We start from the raw sequence: 26,967 nt of genomic DNA on the forward strand, positions 1-26,967 counted from the left end.
AATATCAAATTCGGCCATTTTGATAGAAAGTTGATTAACTTATCCAATCTAACGAAAACTTTTCATTTAATGTTTGGGCTGCGGCATTGTTTCGTATTATAATTATATCTGCCTAGTTGTTAAATTGTTTTAGAAACACAATGAAAGTTATATAAATTTTTTTATCATCGGTAAATTTACTTTAAAAAGAAAAAATATTAACTAATACATTTACAATACTATATAACTCAATAATGACTATATGACACTACATAGTAAAGATACTGATATAGAATAGGAATGCTATTGCTAATTATGTTCAGTCTAATATGATGATCATGTTGATTCGCATTTGTTTTCTATTACTATAGTAAAACTTGTTTTGCCAGAAACCAAGACATGAAAAAATATAGATTTTAGAATATTTTATATTTTGTTAAATTTATTGACAATTGAAGTTTATGAACAAAATTTTTATTACTTAGAACTTGATGCACACATACATAATATGTATTAATTTCATATAACTCATTGATTCAAAAAGTTGTGGAGTAAAATTAAGTTTATTTTCAATTTTACAACTATGGAGATTTCTAATTATTGTTGCTGTAATTACAATATTTTATAAATTTGATGACAATCGATGAACATTTCTCATAAATTTTTGTCCATCGTGCATTTTACAATAACAGTATAATATATTTAAATCTTGTCGATTTGAGTATTTTTCATGATACCGTTGTGCCGTTCCTCTGCGATATCTACAATCATTTCTTTCAATATTAAAATTATGTCTAGAATTTTACTTTAAATATAATCTGCTATCTTTAATAATCTCAGAAGCGAATTTTGGAGTTACTAAGATAAGAAAATCTTGAACAATCATTTGAAAGTATCCTACACAATATCATTTGTTTATAAACATTCATATAAGCGTAGATGTTATAGGGTACGCATAAATATATTGAAATCAACGCGCGCGCGAGTATCATATTTCGTAATATAAAATTAAAATATCTTCTAAACTAATGGTTATTTGATAGACATATATTAATATTTTTTTATGGCAAATGAAGAGTTGTATCAATTAATGCATTCAAAAAAAAAAATATATATATATATACACATATATATATATATATATATATATATATATATATATATATATAAAATAAACGATTTCAAAAGAATTGGTCTTCATATATATCCTTCGTATAAAAAAACCATTTATAAATTCTACTTATAAAAACTATTGATTATCAAATTACATCCCCATCAAAATTAAATTTGTACTTGCGATACTTTTCTTTATCACCAATAGTTTTGAAGATATTTGCATGCATCATTTAAAATGGGACACCCTACACACACACTACACAGGGTGTCTCATTTAATTTTTAATGCTCAAATGTCTTAAAAAGATTGAGTTTTTGAAAATAAATGTTTTAAATTCTAAAGTTATTTGATTTCAAGAGGATATATGTATAATGTTGCAATTTTGTTAATTTGATCTTGCATAATCTTTTTCAATATCAATTATGTCAGAGTTTAGATTTTTTTAAATAAATTACTTTTTATTGTATATTCAACGTCAAGATATTCTTAAAAATAAAATTTCTTTTTATTTAAGTCCTTGAAAACAATTTTGACAAAATGAAATAAGAGTACTAGTTTTTTTTAGAAAAAGATGTGAAAAAAATCTAAAATATTTTAAATTGAAAATATTTAAAAATAAAAGATCTATTTATTGACTTTGAAATTTTGTAAAAAGGCTTATAGACAATTTGATTGTCCAATGTGATATCCAAAAATGTATTGTTTTTTTAAAGACCTTTATCTCACATAAAAATAATTATAAATTATTAAAATTTACAAAATGATATAAAAGTTATTTAAGAAAAATATTTCACAAATTTTAACTTTAAAGACAAATATTTCAATAAAGATATTATAAAACATTGTAAAGCAAAATGTTTTTCTTATTTTGATCTAGACTATAATATATTCAAATTCGGAGAGGGACATCTTTCCTAAGATTAACATTGCCCTTAAAACTAAATAACTTTTGTTTGAAACATTTGTTAAAAAAAAAAATCCAATTTATTAAGATATTTGAGTGTCGAAAATAAAATGCAAGACATACATTGTATCTGAATGTGTGCTACGTATGTGTGAGTTGTGTGCGCGCGCATATGTGTTAAGTATGTATACATGCATGTGCATATACATACAAATGTATAATTATATGTACACATATGTATATATGTTGCACATATGGACGTGTGCGCGCGCGCGCGAGTGTATGCATTTAGCTAATTGTAAGAACAATCCACATAATGTATGTTTTATATGCATATGTCCCTGTCTATTTATTCGTGTTTACGCAGTTATATATATCCAACTGATCCCGAATATTTAATAACATTGAAAAATATATATTAATGATGTCCTATGGATGAGTTTCTTTTTCCAGCTCTCCTCTTTGCTCAGTGGGCAAAATTGGGAGTGGAGAACCTTTCCGAAAAAGACAATGATTGTGTGGTTTAATTGGTTAGGGGTATATTTGTCTAATTGGTTAATTCTTATTAGACAGTGACAATTTTCGTAACAAAATTTTGGAAAATGTTAGGCTTAAAATTTATTTACAGGAATACATGATACGTGAAAGGCCGGTTTCCTATATTGTGAAGATTCGAGCGACAAAGCCATGCCACTTTCTCGCTTTCGTGGATCCACACTATATTATTAATAATGATTGTATATTCTAAATTGAAAATTTAAAAAAAAATTTTTTTTTCAAATTTTGCCGTAATTATCTTAAAAATTACGAAACTGCCTCATTGGAACAAAATTAGGCATGTGTATGTTTTCTTCATCCCACAGCTCGATAATCACGAAATAAAACCCGGCAAGAGTCTGAAAGTAAACATTAGTGTTCCTAATCTACGACTTTTCGTGGGAAACATACCAAAGTCAAAAGGCAAAGAGGAGATCTTGGAGGAATTTGGTAAATTAACAGGTAAAGTGAATTCGAGGCGTGTGTACCTACCTACCTATTACCTACCTGTCTACCTGTATTGTATAACTTAAGAGTGGTAGTGTTTAAGTAGTGGTTGTAGATGGTATGGAACTATGGAGCATCCAAGGATCATATTGACTCCATAATCTGCGAATACACCTTATGGCACCTTTAGTTCTGGTCTCCTTGCCTCTCGGTTTATTAGTGAACAGTAACACCTCTCTGGTCCAAGTCTTCTTTTCCTCACATATATTTAGGTTGAGTTATGAATTTATCTGCTTCCTACTCTTTACATGCGATTATCTTATTATCCCCGTGCTTCCTTATTCCTTGATTTTATGTAACTGATCACTCAATCTTTATTACTGATACTCTTCTTCGTCTTCTTTTTTTTTATTTTAAAGGTGAAAAAGAAAAACGAGGAAATGGAAAGAGAATGTGGAAGTTATATACTTTTAGATTGTTTTACATACACACATATAATTGACAGAAAAATATATGCTGTCTTGCATCATTGCAACTTTGCAATATGCAAATGTGATTCATGACTAAGTCTTAAGCTTTGGGGGTATGGGAGATTTGCGTGGACCGCTGGGGCGTTTGGCTCGCTAACAAACGGACAGGCACTCCCACCCACTCTTCTACGATATCGATCCTAAAACTATCATATGATCCACATGATCCTTTGAGAATCAACTTTTGATACTCTTATGTACTCCCTCCCCCCTTTAAAAGACGCTTCATGAAATCCCATGTTCAGGCAGCCAATAAGCAGGTGAAATCATAAATGGCAAGCTTAATTGGCACTCTCCTTCCACATTATTCTTACAGCTGAATGATTATGAGATTCGGAAAGGGAAAAAGATTGGTGTTACCGTATCATATAACAATCATCGCTTGTTTGTGGGAAATATTCCAAAGAATCGAGACCGAGATGACTTGTTCGAAGAGTTTACAAAGCACGCACGTAAGTTGACAATTGTCCTTAAATCAGCGAGCAGTAACCAATGGAAGTTCTATGGGAAGATGATGAAACAAAAATTTCTTATAACGAATCACGTGTTTTTTAGCAGAGACTTGCCAGGTGGGTTAAATCCAACCCTCTTGCATAAATGTGAAAAAATCTTGTAATAAATATTCGGAAAAACGAAAACTTTTATTATACATTTTCGGAGATTATCAAATATTTGGTAACACTGACGAATTTGTTTCTATATAAGCTAAATGTGAACTCTTCATCGTGATTTTTTTATTTTTATTTCTAATTATTTTCATTTGTAAAATTTGTACCGTTGCAATAAGTAGATAATTGTAATTGTGTATAATTGTATTCTACAACTAAATGAATTTACACACTATAATTCTATTTGAATCATTTATCTGGGATATTTTTTTTTAAATTTTGTAGTATATACAATATGTAATACAAATTTTTATATTTTATACTTGTAAGAAATTATAGGTATATCTGACTTTAAGTCACAAATTTCAAAGTTGGAGAGCAAATATAATTTGATAGTAAGCATTATCATTTTATGTAATTCTTTCATTTGTACATATTTATGGAAAAAAATTTTTTTAAATTTATTTTTTATATATTATATTAATGTTTATTTTTTATATTAATATTTTGAGAGAGAGAGATATATATATATATTAAACTACAATATATTAAACATATAAATATCATAGAAATATAATCGCATTTCATGAATGAATAAATGTAAATTTATTATGACATCTTCAGATAATTAATTTAATATAAAAGAAACACTGTGTGTAAATTTGAAAAAAAGAGAATGGTCAGTGTGATTGAACGAATGTGTCTGATAATCATTACATTTTGTATGTGTTGGGGGGCATAAGATTCTTGCATGTAACATCAGAATATGGACACAGAGAGGAGATTAGTGGAAGAGAATAACAATGATAAAGACAAACGTCATTATTAAATTGATGAGGCACAGGAATAATATTTAGGAGTTAATTTTAAGAGAACAATTCATACAATGGCACAAGGCATCTAAATATTTTGTTATTATATATCATATGTAATATAATAAGTGGAAGAAAGTTAATGCATTATTATTACAATTTTTGCCAATGTATCAATACGATTAAATAATTATAAGGAATTTTAAAGTATATTATATATATTTAGTAAGTTTAATATATATGAAACTAGTGATTTGTTGTTTGGATTTATTATTAGTAGTATATATATTTATTATTAGTAATATGAATCAGATGCCTTGTTATCCAAATAGCTTCTAAACTGAGAGGAAGGAGAGAAGGACTGTTGCTGAGAAATAAATTAAGAGAAATAAAAGTTTTCTCTTGGAAATTGTCAAATTGCTTATATTTGACAATTTCATAATATTATTGGAGAGGATATATCAATACATTAAAATGAGATCAGAGAGAGCAGAAAATACGAACGATATATTGCTACATCTCAGGATTAGAAGACAGAGAATAATATATAATATTAGATTGTCAATCTTTGCTCTATATATGATCGAGTTATTGCATGAGAATTCTAATAGCATGAGAATTCTACTTAATAATAGTATTTATATGTCTTGAAATGATTAATCTTCAATTTTTTCAAACATCCAGATTCAGTAAAAGTAAAAGAAGGTTTTAAACATATGTATATCAAAAGAGTGTTTTACAGAATTTAGAGCTTTCAATCTTTCTCTTTGTAGTTATTAATAACATCTTTGCATTTTTTCTGTTCTTTTAATCTTGGTTATCTATAGCTTTTTATTCGAAATTTTATTGTGACACAATTTTATTGCAAGCAGTTGGTGAAGTAATATCTCTTTATTTTTATTCATTTTATGTTCAATCTTTGGATAGTTATTTTATCAGTAAAACTTTCTTTGATTAATTTCTCTTTTAATTTGTTTATCTTTTTTTTAAGACTTTGTGTTAATTATATTAAGTATATTAGTTTTTAAAACATGTGCAAGAATATACATATATATATATATATATATATATATATATATATATATATGTATATATATATATATGTATATAATTTAATATTTCCAAACAAAATTAAAATATTAATAACTTAAAAAAAAACTTAAGAAAATAAACTGACACAATCTCGTATTTTGAAGATACATATAATTAAATAATATATAAATAGTATATATCTTAAAATTTTACTATAAAATATCTTACATATCTTGAATAATGTAATATTTGGTTGATGCAATCTTTCATTTTTATCTTTAATTTACCGATGGGCAACACTTTTTCTATTATACAGAAGGAAACATAAAAGTATAATTGTTGGAAATAGTTAGAAAAATTATTGATTATAATATTTCTATTTTTATAATAGAATTTTTATAATATGAATAAATTATTATTATCAGTCAAAATATAATAACTTCATTTAAAATGAATATTGAATAATAAATTTAATTCTGATATATATTAATAAATATTTAAGAATATTCAAGACAATATAATGATATATATTTATAAATACTTAAGAATATATTAATAAATATTTAAGAATATTCAAGATAAAATGATTAATGTATCTACAACGAGATGCAAATTTCTGGCTTACGTTAACCATCGTATGTGAAAACATAATAGTTTGTTTAGATATCTATATTTTGTTTTTACAAAGAGAGTTTCCATTCTTTATTACATAGTAGCAATCCTTAAAATCTCGTGATTGCCGATCAAATTTCGAGTGAATCTCATCCGCTTCTCGTATGATTCTTTTTCCGATATATAGCTGGCCTGACGGAGGTGATTATCTACAGCTCACCAGATGACAAAAAGAAGAATAGAGGTTTTTGCTTTTTGGAATATGAATCTCACAAAGCAGCTTCCTTAGCCAAGCGAAGGTTGAGTACTGGACGTATCAAGGTTTGGGGATGTGATATTATTGTTGATTGGGCCGATCCTCAAGAGGAACCAGATGAACAGACTATGTCCAAAGTAGAGTGATATTAAGTTTGATTATTTTTATTATATTTTATTATGATTATTTTATTTGTTATTCTATAGTCTAATTTTATTGGTTACGCTACAAGTTAAAATACAAATTCTAATTCAAATTATTCTGTTTTAGGTACGTGTGCTCTATGTACGAAATTTAACGCAAGATTGTTCTGAGGAGAAGTTGAAAGAAAGCTTCGAACAATATGGTAAAATTGAGCGAGTGAAGAAAATCAAGGATTACGCCTTTATACATTTTGAAGATAGAGATAATGCTGTTAAAGTAAGATATATTTTAATGTAATATTATTTCTGATTTATAATAATTCTACTATATTAAAAATTCATTTTTAATATAAATTGTTAATATACTTATATGCTTCCTTTTCAAGGCAATGAACGAATTAAACGGCAAAGAAATGGGTGGATCTCACATAGAAGTCTCGTTGGCGAAACCACCATCTGATAAAAAGAAGAAAGAAGAAATGTTGCGCGCTAGAGAGAGACGAATGATGCAAATGTTACAAGGTAGAGGCGGGTAAGCTATCGATTTTGATATTTATTATTTATATAACTTTGATATTTATTTTTTATTATTCACAGCATCTTTTTCATCATATTATTTTTCATTATATTATTTTTATTGCTCTATTTCATGTTTTTGTTTATGGAAATCTAAATCATGATGTTATGTAGTTTTCCTTTTGATAGTGGATCTCCATCTCATCCGAGTATGATGGGTGGACCAATGCCAGTTCGTGGACCTGCACAGGGACCTCGGGGAACCGGTGCAGGTATGCGTGGACAAATGGGACGAGGCGATTATGGTTAGTATTCATTTTCTTTTCTTCTTTTTTTTGTTGTTCATTGTTTCGCATATTTCTCAAAAATATATTCTTGCGATTTTGATTTTCATGGCAAAATGAAAATTTTAGTAATTCTTTATAAATGTCACACACATACACACACACATTTATATGTATGAATATAATGAATATATATGTGTTTTTGTTCCGCTCGATTGATAACAAAATTTCTATGTTTAAATATCAAATATTTCATACAGATTTGAAATATGTATGTATGTATGTAGTATGTATGTATGTATGTATGTATGTATATATATATGTATGTACGTATGTATGTCTAGAGCTCGAAATATCAAGGCATTTATTCGCTCGTTAATTACCCATGTATTACATGGATAAGTATCGATTTTGCGAGTACTCTCACCTGTTATGACATTATTTTTAGTAGATTATTAATTTAAAAAAAAATGTTACAACTATAAACATATATCTTTATATCGTTATAACAATGTACAAAAAAATTAGTTTGCTGAATATTATTTAGGACTGATTTATTCACATAGTCATTAATTAAATTAAAAAATTTATAAATATGAAGTATTTTTATTATATAAAATATTCACAGAATATATTAGTTTTTACTCGTGCAAAACGGATAACAGGTGATTGTTTATTCCTCATGTTATCTGATTTCTCTCTTTTCGAGCTTTAATGCATGTTCTTTATTTAATAATACAAATTGATACAATTTCATTCTTATAGTTACGTTTTGTCAAACTTCGATTAATGTAATTGTTAATTAACTTTTAGTATGATTAACAACAAATTTTCTATTATATTATATACAATAATTATATCAATGAAAATTTTGTATAAAATGTTGATCATTCTGCAGGTTAGTAACAATAATTAAATCAAGTTTTTGTCAAAGTGACTAAGAAACGAATTATATCAATTTGTGTCATTAAATAGGAAGGGGAAAAACATTTAATGTATACACACAATAGAGTCTCCTTAACTTTCATGCTATTAATTATGATACTCCTTTTTATATATGTACTTTCACGAACATTGCGTTTGCGTATCATAATATGAACAAATCATATCGATGGTATGCGCAAATGACAATTCGATGTTTGCTTTCCGAAAATATTCCGTTCTTATCTTCCCAGAAGTCCAAAAATTGATGAGACTTTACTGTATGTATTTAGCGCGGAGAAAAGGTAATGGAACGTTCTGATATTTTAAAAACTATGGATTGGAAACAAATACAAAAATTATAGGCCGGAATGGATTTGAAATCATTATTATATGATAATGTTAATATGATCTTGCGTTGTCAAGGCAAAAGATATCTAGAATTTTAAATAGAAACTTTTATTTTTCATTAGAAATTTTTATGTAGCTTATGTTTTCTTGAAAGAGATGTTTTTTTAAAATGACAAAATAATATAATTAAAATGATATAATTAAACTTTTTTAGATCAAACCGTTTTTAGTATATTGCCGGTATTAGCGATAAGTCTTAAAACCGAAAAAATAAAATCTTTGAGTATTCTCCTTTTTTTTTCTAAGACAATGCGATCATCAATTTAAAAGTAATCAAGTCTGATTTCTATCTAGTCTGTTTAAACAAATTTTGCCAAATAGCAAAATGTTACAAAATGTTGTCAGCAAAAAAATTATAAGTTTAATGTAGGAATCTGTTATTTCAGCAGATTAAAACATTCCGTTACTTTTTCTCTTAACCGTGTATATATTTATACACATTCATGCGCGTGCGTGTGCACATACAAGATGTGCCAAAACTACCGAATGTTTTTTTAATAAAATTCTCTGATTAATTCAAAGATATTTTTTTTAGTGAAAATATTGAGATATTAATCATTTTTAAATTATAAATGATGGATAAAGAAGGATTATTCTCAAATTAAATTTTGTGGAGAGTTAAAATATTAACACAACTATTATTCGATTAATTTTGAAATTTACTTTAAAAGAATTTTAATTCAAGGTTGTTTACAAAAATATATGACAAATTAGAAATTTGCAAAATATGATAATCTCATTTAACATTTTCGATGAAGAAAAATAATTTCTAAATTAGCTAGAGAATTTATTACTAAAAAAACATTCGGTTATTTTGGGACATCTTGTATACGTATATGTATGGATGTGCAGGATGTCGTTATAAATGATTACCCCTTTCTATTTTTTAAACTAAAAGTAATAGACCATAATACAAACAGACACGCACATACACGTACACACACAGATTGTTTCATAAAAATTATGCCAATGCTCGTGAGGGAGCAAGGTGGAGAGTAGTAAATTAAATAAAAAAATTCTTTATCATTTTGTAATTGTTACAATAATTATTGAAATATTAATTTTAAAACATTGGCTAATAAGCGCGCGTTTCACACTTTTTTTAAGTGTCAGTATGTGAGTGACATACGGCAACGAAAAAACAAGAGTCGATATACGCACGATTAAATATGTGGCTAGATCATAGGATGGTACATGTTTTAAGCGTGTAACATTCGCCACTAGTATGTCTAGAGCATTGGCACAATCTTTATGAAACATCTTGTATATATATGTTATGTCTATTTTCCTTAATTTAAAAGACAAAAGAAAGTGTTAGTAAAATATCCTGTATATACACATGCAGAGAATGTCTTGAACATTACAGGAAAAAATATTTTAAAATTTTTCGATTTATTTTTCACCAAAAAATAGCTATGTATTTAATGAGCGCAAGTTAATTAATATATGCAGGATGCTCGATTTAATCTGTCTAATAACATATGTACAATATCATGCCTTAAATAAAAGAAATGAAAATAAAGAAAGTTAATGGAATAGCTTGTGAGTAAGTTTGAGTCGAATCATTTACGAAAATTGCTATGGGAGATGGAAGGAATAGAGTTTGATTCTCAATTCACTTGCGCCTTACATAATTTTCTAGCCAGTAAATATTATTTTTTTATTTATTAAGTTGAAAAATATGCAAATGTCTTATACAGATACATCAATGCCTTTACTACAAATGAATTGCTACGAATATGTCTAGACTTCGAGTGTCTTCTGCCATCTTAAAATTCCTCTTCTCTTCATTCATAAGAGTTGAGCCAAACGAGTCATGTAATTTTTGTAGTATGTTTCCATTTGAGAAATTCGTTCGAAATTGTCCATGAGCTATTTCATTTTCTCATTTTTATTTTTAAGGTATTATATTTCATATACTATCAAATTAAATCGATCGAACATCCTGTATGTATGTGTGTATACACCTACACACGCACAGATTATATTTTTTAAATGCATGTTACATCGTAAAAGATTTCGTACGATATTAAAAAATTGATGATTTATTATTTTTATTAAGATATATATTTTGCTGTTAAAATTTTTAACGTGTAACATGTTTAATTTTTATTAATACATAGCTCTTATTTGCAGAGAAAGAATAAAAAATGCAAATGTTATAATCTTTTCAATTAGTCTTTTAAATTAATAAATTTTAAAATTTTTAAATAATTTTTTTTAATATATTGAGTTTTATATTTCAAATAAAAAAATATGCTATTGAATAATTTTATAGTATCTTTAATATAATTTTCATATAATATTGATATCTCTCGCATGTTTTTGGAAATTTTTCAAAACTATCTCATTATATATTTATCTTACGCGCATGATAGGCTACTTTGAATGTGTGAGCAAAAGATATATATAGTTATTGAATATTTTTACATTTTATGTGATAGTTTTCTCTTATAATCTTTATTTTCTTGATTTTGAAAATTTCTTTTGTTACGTTTTTCTTATATTTTTATTGTAGTAACATTTGATATAAAAAAGATAAATTAATTTAGTAATAATTGTTAATTTTTTAATTTGTAATATAATACATTTGATATGTGTTCTCAGAAAATATTCCATTTTTCTTAAATCAGTAAACTAATAAAATTATATTTAAATAAATTGATATAAAAAAATTATGTTACAAGAATATATAAATTATTTTTGCTTTGTTAAAGTATATATATCAAGAATTTCTCATTTCACAAGATTATAAAATAAGAGAGTACTCAATTTAGATCAAATCGATGTAAATTGATGTATAATAGCATTTTTTTGCCATTTAATGTAACATTGATTCTAATTGCTAATTTTAGAATTAATAGTAAGAATTAATTTTAGAATTAATAGTTGTGTAATTGTGTGTGCATGTGTGTGAACGTGCTAGATGTATGCGTAGCATTGTAACACAAACATCTTGTTGCCTTACCACTATTGCCTTCTGTGTGACATGTGTTTTTTTTGTTTTTAACAAAAGTTAATTGCATGTATATTCATTTGTTTTGTTTTTTTTTATTTTGGTGCTCTGAGAATTATAGTGACAATTGTTTTGCACGGAGTTGCAATAACATGCATTAGTAGGAAAATTTTTGTATAATTTTTATCTTGTTTCTGTTTTTGTGAGCGTGTTTTTGTATCGTTGTTTCGCATATTTTGTGCAATGCATCATCAATTCAAAAATCTGTTTACAGCTCTCAAGGAAATAGGTAAGCCGCGATAATGAATAGTGAATGTAGAGTATCATATGTAGTCCTGTATATTTTTTTCCGTTTGATCATTAATGCCTTTTTTATTATCAAATTTAAATACATATTGAGCGATGTTGAAATTGAATTTCCTCCAATGTAAAAATGTAAACTCTCTCTCTATGAAATTTATAAGTTTTTTGACGATTTTTTTACGACTTATTATATATTAAATATCTTTGAGAAATTGTACTATTAATAAAAATATAAATTTTTTCTTGTTTTTCTCTAAAAAAGATTAAGAGTAATATGAGCCGTTAGGCACAGATGCACATGTTAGAAAATATGCAATTTTAGTTTTAGAAAATAAGAAGATTGTTATCAGTTATTTGTTTTAAGAAGATTGTTATCAGTTGTTATAATAGCAACATGTTAAAAATTAAGGGATAGATACATAAATAAATAGATGATTCAAAGAACTTATCTAATTTCGTTAGAATTATAATCACGGATTCAAACCCGTAAATATTAATTTTAAAAAATGTAATAAAGCAAACTGTAAATTATTTCTAACTATTACAGTTAATTGATTACATCAACAATCGTCATATTCAGCCAAGAAACTAACAAGAAACTAAGATAATCGGTGGGTGAGAAAGTCGTCCGATGATGTACTTTAGCATTATCTCTAGAAACTGGCAATTAAACTTTTGTCGCGCTAATAAGATTAAAATTAGTTATTGCTCGGTAACAATAAATTATCTTTTAATTAAATAATAATTAGTGTTCAATTGTCAATTTCATTCAGAAAAACTTAAAAATCGAAATTAATCCCATCCATAGAATATCTGGAAGATCCTATGGAAGGTGGATTTTGAGTACCTTGTAGTATGGATATCTGTGCTTGACGATTCGTATTTATATCTTTATTTTGGCATTATGTGATTGATATATTTTGTTTATAGTATAACACGTGTGCGAATTAAAAAATGAGAATTTTAGGATTTACCACAAATTAAATAGTATTATCGAATTATATTATTTTTCTAAATTTAATAATAAACATTTGAAAGTTTTTTTGTATTTGTTTTAATGTAATTATATTTAAATATTTTATAATCAGATTTTATAAAATAAATTAAATATTATATGTATTTGGAGTGAAATTTTCAAGTAATCTTATAACTTCTATCTCAAGAAATATGATGGTGGTAGGATAATCAAAATATATAGTTATCCGTGTGGTATTATGTAATTGTAAGGGATAATGAATATTATTATCATATAATTATGTCTTTTATTTGCTGAAATTATATTTTTTTCACACGAATTATTTTACTTAAATATGATTAAATTTGTTTTTATTTTCCTTTCTCTTTTGTTTTGTTAATTATTGGTATTTTCAAAATTATCTTTTCCCGGCATGCCTTTTTTATAATATTGAAATAGTATTATTTTAGTAAGTTGCTAATTGGATATATCGTGGCTAAATTTGGGTCTATTTGTAATGTGTGTTTTTATAGATTATGATTACGACTATTACGGTTATGGGGATTATCGAGGTGGCTACAGTGATCCCTATTACGATGACTATTATCGATACGAAGATTACTATTTCGATTATGCACCGCCTCCGCCGCCTGCCAGAGGGAGAGGCAGGCAGCCTCAACCGGTGGGTCGCCTTTTTTCATGGTTCTAAAATGTCATTTTTGTTTCTGAAATTATATATAATTATTTTTTTATACATATTAGCGGTAGTTTGATTGTGGCACAGTGTTCGCGGATTCTCCTAATATGTTATACATATTTCCAATATACTTTTGCCTAGATCACTTTCTGCCTATATATTTTCTTTACTTAAGCGTGCAAATTAACTGACTATGTGCTAACTCATTATGATTATTATTAATGTGCAAAAAATTGCGCATTTTTAATGTGTATTAATGTCATAATATTGTTAAATACATCGCATTCACAGTATACAAATAGCATTCATCCAAATTTGAGAGTTTTACAATTGTATGTATGTCTGAGAGAAAGAGAGAGAGAGAGACAGAGAAAATAAGTAAGTGTATGGATGACTAAGTGAGCGAGTTATCGAACGAATGAATGAATAAAATGAGTAAGCAAGCAAATGAGCGAGTGAATGAATAAATGAGCGAAAGAGTGAATGAATGAATGTGAATGAATGCTGTTTAAAGTATACTGTGATGTATTGTATTTATATGGAGATTGGCACACAACACACATACACACACACACACACACACACACAGAGTCACGCACGCACGCATGTATACACGCATGCACGCACAAATCCTACATGTATACTATACTATACTGATTAACGCCAGTGCTTTAATACTAAGAGATCCCTTAAATCCGAACACGTTGCCACTTTCAAATTGCTTGCAAATCATATCTGAGCCATGGTAGACCCATTCTAAATTTTCAAGCAAGATACAGCCGGGAAAAGCAATTTATTAATAAATAAATTTAAAAAAAGAAGGAAAAGAAAAGAGAAAATACAGAATATAAACGAAAGTTTTAAATTACCCGAAAATTCTCTGAAGGAAGAAGATAGCACATTTTTATATTGTTGCAGGATTTCCTAATCTTACTTTTCTCTCACTGCTACTCTAGCACAGTTTCAGGAAAACTCCAGATGTAGGCAGAAAGCAGCGTACAGGACTTTCTCTCTTTCACTCATTCATTCACACAAACACACAAATATATACATATATACATATATATATATATATATATATATATATATATATATATATAATCTATATACGAGCAATTCACTATTTTTTCTTCCTGTAGAGCGACGTTGCGTCTCGTGGCTCGGATATGATATTTTTTTCTATGTCAAGTTACAGGGTTATCCAAATATGACGTAGAAGAGTATATAGGTGCAAGGCGCAAAATTTTTTTATCATTATTTTTACCACAATATTTATATTGCGATCAACTCTCTCTTTCTCTCTTGTTAATGTTTCATTACATTATAATACTACAATAACTCAGTTTTATTATATATCATATCTAGTACTTATGCTTCCTGTATCATGATATGATATATACGTCGTAGTTGATCATCGCTTTAGAGGACAAACAAACAAGAAGAATCTTTTTCAAATTGTCAAAATGCTTTGACATTATTTTGTATGTTTCGATAATTATTTCGCTTTTTATTACTTTTTTACTTTCTGACGTACTGCCGATTATATCCAACAAATTGTGTTCGTTTTTTCAAAAAGTAGATTAATTTTTCCAAATATGTTCTTAACGATCTATATTTTTACGTTGCTTAAACTCATACAATATGATTTTATTCATGTCATACATTTTTTCTATATGTACTCTTTGATTCTTTTTCTCTCACGATTTTTTAAATCGTTCACATTTTTTCGCTATATCTGTATAGCATTATTAATTTTTCTTCTAATCAAAGATAGAGACAATTAATTTTTTCAAATATGTTCTTAACAATCTATATTTTTACGTTGTTTAAACTCATACAATATGATTTTATTCATGTCATACATTTTTTCTATATGTACTCTTCGATTCGTTTTCTCTCACGATTTTTTAAATCGTTTACATTTTTTCGCTATATCCCTATAGCATTATCAATTTTTCTTCTAATCAAAGATAGAGACAATTCTCTTCTTATTTAAACAAATTTTATCAAATATGCCAAATATGTTCTACAAGTTTGAAAAAATGGAACTAGAATATATCTTACTTAGCATGACTATCTAAAATATCTGTTGTTTTTAATAAGAACATTTTTTTAGAAAGAAATACAGTTTGAAAGAAATATACTTTGATTTGAAGGGACATCAATTTTTTAATGAAATCATACACTTATTATCTCATATATTCATTACTCGTATATTATTATTAATATCATTGTAGCAAACATCGAAAAAAATTCATTAATAAGGGAAACATTAAACAGTCCCATGGTAATCTCTTTCTATTGGACTGATTTTAATATATGTTAATCTTATTCTTTCACTAATCTATAGTAAAATAATAGAACTCAACTTTCAAATATTCGCGAGAAAAACGCGTTTAAAAATTCACGAAATGTTTATATATCAAGTTGTATGAAGAGATTTGCAGGTAAACGGTGTAGTAATTAAAATATTCAATTGCTACATATTGCTTTTTATTTGTTGAAATTATTCATATAAAAAATGTTTTTCGATATCTCGCATAATTTTCGAAATATATCAAGAAAAGTAAAAAGTCACTACATATGAGGAATGGCGAAACCATCCCTTTATAAAATTGTTTTTGCAGTAATTGAAGATTTTTAAATTCTTTTATTTATCCCCTCCTTCTTACATATGTATAAAATTTCATCAAAGTGAGAATTTCACGAGTTGTTAGTCACTAGACTACAAGTCTCTTTTTACAATCTTTTTCTTATCTGCAAATTTCTCTTTACAATTCGCTATATAAATACCTCATAAAATTTTAAACGCATTTTTTTCATGAATACTTGAAAGTTGAGTCCTATCATTTTACTATGGATTAGTAGGAGAAAGAATTATAGCATATATTAAAATCAATCAAATCGAAGGAGGCCATATCTAGTGTTCTCCTTATAAGATAATAATATGCTTTTCAAATAATCTTGAATACGAAATTTAAAGCAGTTTTTGACAAGCAATTTTAATTTATTATTTACCAAAATCGTATTTTGATTTCGAAATAAGCTAATAGCAATGTGATTATATTTTAGTTTAGTATATTGTATTTGAAGAATAAGAAAAATGATATATTTTTCTGGACTTTACAGCAATATGTTGAACAGCGATTATTTTAGAGATCGTGTATTGTGATGGCTTAAATTTTTAGGAGTTTGACAATAAATAATTCTAGTTGATTTTGTGTTAGATATAAATTTTAGATTAAATTTGTTTTCAAAAGATGAAAAAATTTAATAAGCTTTTAAATTAATTATTTTAAATTAATTATTTTAAAGTGGTAATTCCGTAGATTAAATGATATGTTTTAATGGACCAATATACAAAAATATCTTTTTTTTTAAATTTTGAGGTTTATTCAAAAATATCTTATTTAAAAAAAAATGACGCATGTGTAACATGCTTTGTAACATTCTGATCATTAAAAACGACAGATATTTTAGATGATCATTAAATGTACAAACAACAATCATATGCATCATCTTTTTCAATTCAATTTTTTACAAGACCATAAAAGTGCATCCAAAGGAGTATAGATGTACTCATACGTTCTTATATATTATATTAACATATTTTATATTTAGATAAACAATCGCGTGGCGTACGCTATATACATTTACACATACACATACACATACAATATATATAAAATTCAACTTAATGTACTCTGATTTACCTAAAACAGGAGGAGAAGTTTGTCGCAAATTATAAACAACACTGTCTGAATGATTAAGGAATGATGCCATGTGAATACAATTTATTCACAAATGGTTTATTGTACATGTATATTGTGCCTAATTATGCTTTATTATCATTTGTAAATTATTGTGAATTGTATATAGGTAAAGACCACGAAGATAGATGACGAGGAATAGAAGGATTTTTTCCCTCGTATATAGCACCACCAGTAAACACATCTCACAACTCTTGCTTTGGCTCTCGCCGTTTCCCATACCCATGTATATAAAATAATATCATAGCTTCCATGCTTAAATCAGATTTTTTTAATCGCTTAATAATGTGTTACGCTACTTATTTATATAATATGCCTTTTGGTTGAATTTTGTTTTAGCTACCAGTGCAATAGCTTGTGTCGCTTAAAAGTTCCTACGCCAACCAATCAGTTCGCTTTTCGCTTTACTACATTGGATAACTCTGCTAACTCCTACTGCTGTATGTAAAAACGTGGTTAGTAAAGATTTGGTTATAGGATCTATCTCTTTTGCCGCGTTTCTTCCCGCTTTCTCTTTTCCGCTTTGTTATTTCCGCTTTGTCTTTTCGCTTTCTTTTTTGTCTCTTTTTTTTCCCTCTTTGTCTTCCACATTGTCCAGTATCTTTTTTTCTCTGTTACTTCACTTAAGCTCTTCTCTCATGCTATGTTCATAATGTGTATATAAAAACCTTGTATGTATGTACATATGTGTACATCTTTAAATATATGAAATAGGTTAATATGTGTAGAAAATATTTCGATCAGCGATATATCGACTAATTTTTTTATTTATCTCATATGTTAATACAATTATTAGCAACATCTTTAAGGGCCACTACTGCGAAATATGCCTAATTACATATAAGACAGAGGAAATAATAACAAAAGAATGAAAGATAATTAAAATGCAGATATATGCAAACAATTATGTAATTAGATAGGGTAACAGTTTGGGTGTGTGTTTATTGGTCAGGCTGGTCGTGGCCGTGGAGTAGTGCCACGTGGCCGAATCGGTGGCCCGCAAGCCCGTGGGCCAGTCAGGGGGGGACGCAACCCCGCAGCTTCAGGGGTCCGTGGGGTCCAGCGGCTGGCCGCTCGTGGGGGGGTCCGCGCCAAGGGAAGTTTACCAGGTGAGGATGGTCTGTATCTCCACAATAAATCATCTTTTACACTATTTACACTTCACTTACATTTTTCCCACTACATATACATATACATATACATATACATATACATATACATATACACTTACTATTCTGAATTCATTGAAATACATTTTACGTGTGAAAGTTTGCATTGACATCATTGTGTCTGTAACTATCGTTATATAAAAATTTGTTGTATTAATGATGGAATTCTTTAAACATCAATGATGAAGCTCTCCAGAAAATGTAAAAAAATGATCATTGTTCAGATATATAGAAACAGTCGGTTGTTCAAATATTAGATCTTATATAGATATTATTTTGTTAATTCAATTTTCATAGTTTTAGGGAATTAATACAAATATTAAAATGTTAAATTACGATGTTATATAAAGAGTGTTTATTATAATGGTATCTATGAATTTTTTAGCATCAATAGATTAATAGAAAATTATATATATATATAATTATCTTATTATTTACTTCGAACTAGCATATATTTTTTAATATAATTTTTTGTATAAATCTCTTCATAGTTGTATATGTTTTAGTTATAAAAATATTATAGAAAAAAATATTAAATAGATTTATCAAAAAATTAATAATTTACGCGATATTCCAATTTATTTAGATATAACAAGAGATGTACAGAGAATATTTCTCTATTAATTTTTTGATTAATTCTGAAACTTTTATATAAGGAATGATTAAAAGAATCATTTATATAAGGAATAACATCATATAGGGCTATTTTAAAAACTTAAAAAAGAAACATAAATTTTAGATAATTTTATATATATTTTTAATTTATTGCAATATTTACAATTGTGATTATCATATAATAATAAACACTCTCTAATAATGTTACTTTGTTACTAATGTAACTTTTATTAATAAAAAAAAGATATAAATTTTTTTGGTAGTATTGCTTGGCTTTTAGAGTAATGATCATTATTATAAAAGAATTTGTTCTTTTTTTTGGCAAATATACATAAAATTTTTTTGTTGCTATATTATATTGCTATTATAGTACTAGCTGTTACAGATAGCATCATCGCATTATTTAAGTTCTATATAAGTTTCTTTAACGTTAAATATCACTCTTTTCGCTAAAAGGCTTTCTATTAGATATCTATTTTTCTTCTACGAAAAGTTTCTCTGCTCTTTTCCTGTCTCTGTTCTGTAAAAAAAAATCACATATATTGGACACAACATCCGAACAGTGTTTCTAAGCACCATTTTTCTTTTTCTTTTTTGTAAAAAGGGATAGCAGAAAAAAAATTGATAAAAAATTATTCTCTAAATAATTTTTTCCATAGTTGACAATGCATATCAATTTTTTCTGTTATCAATTTTTACAAAAAAAAAAAAAAAAAAAAAATCCCGGACATTATATGTGCGTAATATCGATAAAATTTATTTATCCTTTATTCTTCTATTAACTAAAATATAAAGATAAGTTCCAATTAACCATTATGAAAAGGAGTGATACATTAAATCTGTTATATGATCACCACATGCAGTACTTTTTATATTATTTGGGATATTTAATTATATTTTGATTCTCTCTCTTTTTACAGATTTGCTATTGATAGATATTTTCAGTGAGGTTCTTTAAAAATGTTTATTATTTAGATAATACATAATGATAATTAGTTTATCATATGACTGCACATTCCTCTAGATTATTATGGATTTTTCACGTGTTGTTCACCTTACAGTAAACGATCCAATCCACCTTCCAACCAAGGTATCCGAGTCCCATCTACTTGATTGTAACAGAGCAGTAGGTTAGTTATCCCCTTTTTATAGTATTTGTTCAAGAAGATTTTGCAATTTTATAAAGTCAATGGAATATATTAACTTACGTTTTACGTTATTTAATGTTTCACGAATTGGAGCTTGGTTATCACTATTCGACCGTACATCTTTTGAACACACCTCACCATATACTCATACAAAAAACTCTGAAGCTCTCTCTCTCTTTCATCTTCCTATGTATAATATTTTCCAACGTCACGCACAATGATTAAAAAGGATGTAATCTGTTAATATTTTTTTTTTACATTTTTTCCACGTAAATATTTTATCACGATGGTGATATCTTTTACAGCAGGTAAACGAAAATTTGACGGGGGTCACCAGAACCAGGGGGAATCTAAGCGTCGCTTCCAGAGCAACTGGGGAAACCAGCCCCTCGCCCAACAACCACTGGGCAATGCATACGGATTGGCGAGTGTGAATGGTGGCAGTGGTGGTGGTGGCGGTGACATAAGTTTCGGAAATAGAGCCGGCGCACTCGGCGGTGTTTCTGGTGATGATCACGAATGGTATCAAGACTCTTATCAGTCATGGAGCTAACTTCTGCAAGCTTGTGATGAAAAAATACACACGCACGAACAAATGCATGGTAGGTCGAAGCGAGAAAGAAAAACTAGAGGAAAAGAAAGGAAGTTAACATCAAAAAGGAGAGTGCATGTGTACATGATGAGTGTGTGCGCGCGCGCGAAAAAGAGAGAAGGGGGAAGAAATTCTATAGACGAGGAGAAAGAGAAAATCATCCATTTATATTATTATCGCTCTTAATCAATTCGAATAATTGTAAATGTTTTTTCATATTAATAATACGCAGCAACTGTACTCTGCGCCACCACCATCGCCCACTGTTGTTGTGATTATGTACAGTGATGTGCCACTGAGACTAAATATTACATCGGAGTGTGACCGCCCACTCACCCCGTACTATTATTATTATAATGATAATACTAATCTAAGTACCACTACTGCATTGTCACATTGTTTACTGCCAAGTGATGAAGATCAGTGATGTTGACTTAAGGATTGTGATGGCTTGTATTAGTTAAAAGAACTCATGGAAGCCTGCGGTTTAATACATGATATGATGTTATGAATCTACGTGACGAAGCGTGTGTGTTAGATAAGCTGTGAAAGTAGATAGCATGGAAAAAAAGCAAAAATGTTAGGGAACAAAAGAGAAATAGAGCAGACAAAATTCCCAAGATTGAAGAAGTGAGAAATGTAGTAGGTACGTTAGGCAAACAGAAGGCACAGGGCGAGAATGTGATATTTAGCGAGCATGCGATGATGAATGACCGTCTAAGACGTGTATTTGCAAGAAATGGAGAAAGGGAGTTTTCTTTAAGCGGAATGTGTCTTTGTATGTGTATGTGTGCGTGTGGAGCGTGCCAAGTGCGCTACAAGACCTTCTATTGTTGGTCTATAAACGTGTACAGTCAGTGAAACTATTATTATTAAGAGTCAGGCAAGGTTTCGCGAAAGTAGCGAGTGGTAAAATGTTGCAAGACAACAGTTCTGCTGCGAATGTCTCCCAGATTAAGTTTGATTACAGTCAGGCAAGAATTTTATTAAATAAGACAAAAAAAAGGAGTATTGCTCACTATCGTAAAGAAATCTGTTTGTACAGTAAATTTTTCAATGATATCTCTCCGAATAGCCAAGACAAATTCAGATTCAAATCATAATATATATTTATTTGTTGATGTGTTTCTTTTTTTAATAAGTGAAAAATTAAAAATTGTTCGTTGAAAGCAAATATCAAAGGTAACTCTATTATCTTTAAAGGAGAAGTAAAGAAAGAGAGTGTATTGTTTTTTCTAAATTTTATGTAGAAAGTAAATTTGTTTTTTGTATTCTCTTTTATAAAAATAAGAGAGGAAACGTTTTTAAAGATGACTGACTATGAATTTGATAATGATAGTCACGGATTGAAATAGGATGTAAAATCTAATGTTTACAAATGCATGAACACATACAGCACACATTTTGAGTGTTGACTTGTTGTTATTGTTAGCCTGTTAGTTAATTAGTAAGAGTTGTAAGTGCGGGCTGTAGTTGGTCCCTGTCCCTGGAGCCCAGACACCCCCTGTTCTGGATGATTATTTGAAAAAGGAAAGAAAAAAAAATATATGCAAATAATTTGTATTTTACACGCACCCCTGAAATATGAAAACAAATACGACATAAAGATGAAAAAAAAAAAAGAAAAAAAAGATATTGTAATAACGGAATAACTGCATATCAGTCTCCTGTTTATTGTAATACTACCAAACGAGACGATTACCGCATATATAACAATATATTGGCTCTAAATCGGATTTGATATAACAGTAGAATTGGCGGATATATATATGTAATACAATATGGAGTCTGATTCTACATCGAATTATGCCATAGAGACCGACCAATCACAAATATAAAAGATCGCATATACATCACATTGTAATATGAAATCAGATATAATTTACAGGCTGATACACAATATGTGAAAAAATTACGAAATCATAGATACATTACAGACAAAATGTTTAGATGACGATTGTTTTCCCAATCTCGTATTATGAGCATTTTGTTGATTTTTATTCATATTTTACTTCAGTCTAATTCTTTGTCATCAATACTGTTTTAGTAGCGCGATGAATTTGATTCATTTGAAAGTAATGATTAGACGAAAGAAAAATTCCCTGTTCTTATTGCGATCATTGTTTATATGTCTTGTTTCCAATCGTTGCGATCATTGTTTCGAGAAAAAAGTAAAAGGGAAAAAAATCCGAGCAATTTGTGAAATCGTGGTTCGTATTGATGATCTACTTTTCATTCCTCTCGTACTCCCTTTTTCACCGCCCCTTTTTACTGATTATTCGCTTACCATATTTTATATATCTTTATCTACCTACTCTACTTACCTACACACCCTATTTATGAAAAGCATAATATCGAGGGTATAATAATATTAATATTAACAATATGATAAGGATGATATTGCTAATCATAATTGAGTGGGTTTTTGTGACACACATGATAATATTCCAACATAATAAAAAAAAGTCTGGTTTCTTCTGTGCAAAAAATTGTAATTAATAAAAAGAAATAAGAACATGATAGAAAAAAAATAAAGGAAAAAAAAATAAGGAAAGCAAAAAGATATGTTATATATATTACATATGTATACACATACAAGTACATAGATGCAGAGATACGATTATAAAGAGAGTTCGGCTTGCGGGGGCAAGGAATTATAACTTGGCTAAAGCGGAGACAGTTCACGGTGACGAGATTCTTAGACTGATCTAGGTACTAGTGTTTATCGATAATACCACCCGGCCCTGCTCCGGCAAAAAAGGCGTCCCAAAAATATATTACTGTCGTATCTTTATCCTATTTTTTTTTATCTCCATCTCCCTTTTACGTTTTTCCTTGTCCCATCTTGTATCATCTTCCAATTTTCTTTTATATTTTGATAATTGGTGTGGCAGCTGGGGTGCCTGGGAGAGAGGCGGGGGGGGGTTATCGGTCGCATTTTAGGATATTGCACCACACACACTGTGGCTGACGATGCCGTAGCCGCGTGCGCGCGCCCTTCTTTTTTTATCCGGCCAACGCCCCGATTAATAATAATGATGATAATGATGATGATAATAATAATAATGATGATGATAATGACGATGATGATGAATGATGATTCGCGACATATTTCTGTTTTCTTCGAAACATCATTACATTATTTGGGGCTTATCATGTCGCAGTTGGCCATCTCTCATATGTCGGATGTTGTGTGATCCTTGGGTCGAAACGTTGCGAACATTAATTCAAAGCGGCCCGAAGCACATGTTTTTTTTAATTATATATAAATATATATTATATTTCTGCGAATATATGCATTTTTGTGACGTGATGTTATTTAGCACTAATTAACGAGAAAGAAGGAAATCGTACGATAGTAACGAAGGATTTAATAAGAAAAATACCCGCCCCCAAACCCCCGAAAAGGAAAAAAAAAGATACATGTACATGTTATATTTTTTTGTGCTACGTATCAGCTCCGTAGCTATAAAACAAACGTGCAAAATTATTTTATCGCCAAATTTTTTATAATTATAAATTGTGTTTTTTCGGATTCTTTATTATTCATCTCCTATCTACTAATTGCTTTGCTTTATAATTCCCGCAATTTTTATTTCTCCAAGTTGCCCCTAACTTTAGTGTGAAACGTAGTTAAACATAATGATTAATGATGAATTTAAAAAAGAATGTTATAACATGATTCCTTTTTTCGGGCTAAGAGCTTGATTTGAAGTATCAAAGATTTTTGTGTATGACCAGATGTATTCTACATGTCTCAATAAACAGTTGTATGTGAATTACCTTTCTTAAATCTGTGCTGCATTTTATATATTTCACTACCTTTACTTTTACAGAGTATCTTTTCATATCTTATAAAAAAATTCTCGATCTTCCAGGTATTATTCAAGATCCCAGGTAAATATTTAAAAAATTTTCTTGATGTAGCTTTCAACATAAAAGTGCAACATAAGATTTTTTTAAGGTATTTTCTAATGTGTTACTCATACAAAATACTCACAAGCTTTCTTATTAAAAAGGTGTCTTGAATTTAGATTCGAGAAAGGATAAAAATAAAACTTGTTATTTTTAAAATTTTCGAATTTATCAGGGTTTAAAATTTCTGGAAAGAATTTTCGAATTTTACAATTAATGCTGTTAATCTATAAAGATAAATAGAAATATAAATGAAAACAAATACAAATTAATATTTTGTATAAAGAAAAGTGGGAAATTTCATTCTTTTTTGTTCCATTATAAAAACAAGGTATTATTTTTAGGAAGAATTTTGAAAACCTGTTATTTTCAAACATATTCGTTCTGTCTTCAATAAAAAAAATCAGGTAATTATGGAATTTTATTAGTTCTTGGAGAATTTTTTACAAAATTGATAATTTCGTTAATTTTTATGTTAAATACTTATATTATCGTAAACAACTTTAATTTTTAAATTCTGAAGATTGTATTTTTACTTTAAGAACTTTGATTAAAGTCTTACATGACTTTATAGATTTTATTTTTTATTAACATTTCTTGTATTAGCCCATAGTACAGAAATGGCTGTAGACATTGCAAATCAAATGTTGCAAATAAATTGTGAAACTTTATTCCAGCTTTGCTGTAAAATTATAGTAACATTAAGATGTTTTTTTGCAACGAAACATCATTGCAACATTCCAATATAATATATTTGAAAGAATGCAACTGTCAAGTAATATTAAATAAAATAATTTTATCTCTTATGGATGAATAAATTGGAAATTTATAGAAATATAAAATTTAGTCAAAATTAGACATTTTTGTGTCTTTTAAATTTGATCTATCTTCTTTATAATTAAAGGTCTGTTAACCGTTTATAAAATGTTTAAAAAATGTCTATTAATGTTTTTATTAAAATGTTTATCTCTATTATATAATAATCTATATATAACTATCTTACATGCACTCTAATAGAGATACTTTAATAGATGCAACAAATAGACTATTTCCAATTTATTCGTTTAATTTTAAGTAATCTGTTTAATATTCTGAGATCTAAGAAATCCAAGTTATTAAACAAATTATTTTAAATTAAGGCAGAAATTAAACTGATAAAAGAAAAGAAATACATTTTTTATATTTTATGTTAGTGTTTTTATATCTATTTCATACATATATATATATATATATATATATATATATATATATTCATAATAAAAAATTGAGTACGAATATTTAATTAAGTTTGATGTCGCCAAGTAACAGCAAACGGAGAAACACATGCCACACATTTATATATTTAATATAATATAAATATATATATTTATATTATATTTATATATACTTATATTATTATATATTATGTATATATATTATATATTTTAAATATCGGAAATATATAATAGTATGCAGCACATATTTCTGTAATATTGCTAATCATAAAATAATGTTTTTGTAATATCTGCAATGTATTAACATCTAAGACCTTATTTAAGAGAGCTTTGAAATAAAAACGGACTATGAATATCGGCCTAAGTCTTTAACAGTACTTCATTGGTAGAGTACAGCTAAGTCTCATATGCTCAAATGTGATGCAAGGACTAACCATTTTCTAGGTGGGTAAAATGTATCAGATGTCGCAAAGTTGGATATGCCACTTCATAATGTAACATTTAAAAATAAAAAATGTATATATA

General features: G+C 28.0%; 1 protein-coding gene across 18 annotated transcripts in view; it reads left to right on the plus strand.

Annotated features, from left to right (window-relative positions):
* Positions 1-25,106, plus strand: part of LOC105254958 (heterogeneous nuclear ribonucleoprotein R) — a 31,860-nt gene extending 6,754 nt beyond the window's left edge. For 3 of the 18 annotated variants that reach the window (XM_020028655.2, XM_011263959.3, XM_020028656.2), the window contains exons 5-13: positions 2,863-2,998; positions 6,765-6,970; positions 7,104-7,253; positions 7,363-7,508; positions 7,667-7,797; positions 12,339-12,353; positions 13,856-14,004; positions 18,742-18,907; positions 21,027-25,106. In XM_020028655.2, the coding sequence (XP_019884214.1) occupies positions 2,863-2,998; positions 6,765-6,970; positions 7,104-7,253; positions 7,363-7,508; positions 7,667-7,797; positions 12,339-12,353; positions 13,856-14,004; positions 18,742-18,907; positions 21,027-21,274 (1,347 nt within the window). In that variant the 3' untranslated portion in view covers positions 21,275-25,106. Of the gene's footprint in view, positions 1-2,862; positions 2,999-3,829; positions 3,966-6,764; positions 6,971-7,103; positions 7,254-7,362; positions 7,509-7,666; positions 7,798-12,338; positions 12,354-13,855; positions 14,005-18,128; positions 18,245-18,741; positions 18,908-21,026 lie in introns of those variants that run through there. The other 15 variants (XR_002192716.2, XM_020028657.2, XM_020028658.2 and 12 more) reach the window with 15 other exon arrangements.
* The last annotated feature ends 1,861 nt before the right edge of the window (positions 25,107-26,967 follow it).

This window comes from Camponotus floridanus, unplaced genomic scaffold (genome assembly GCF_003227725.1).
Source record: "Camponotus floridanus strain SB8 unplaced genomic scaffold, Cflo_v7.5 scaffold39, whole genome shotgun sequence".
In the NCBI taxonomy this organism is placed as follows: Eukaryota; Metazoa; Arthropoda; class Insecta; order Hymenoptera; family Formicidae; genus Camponotus; species Camponotus floridanus.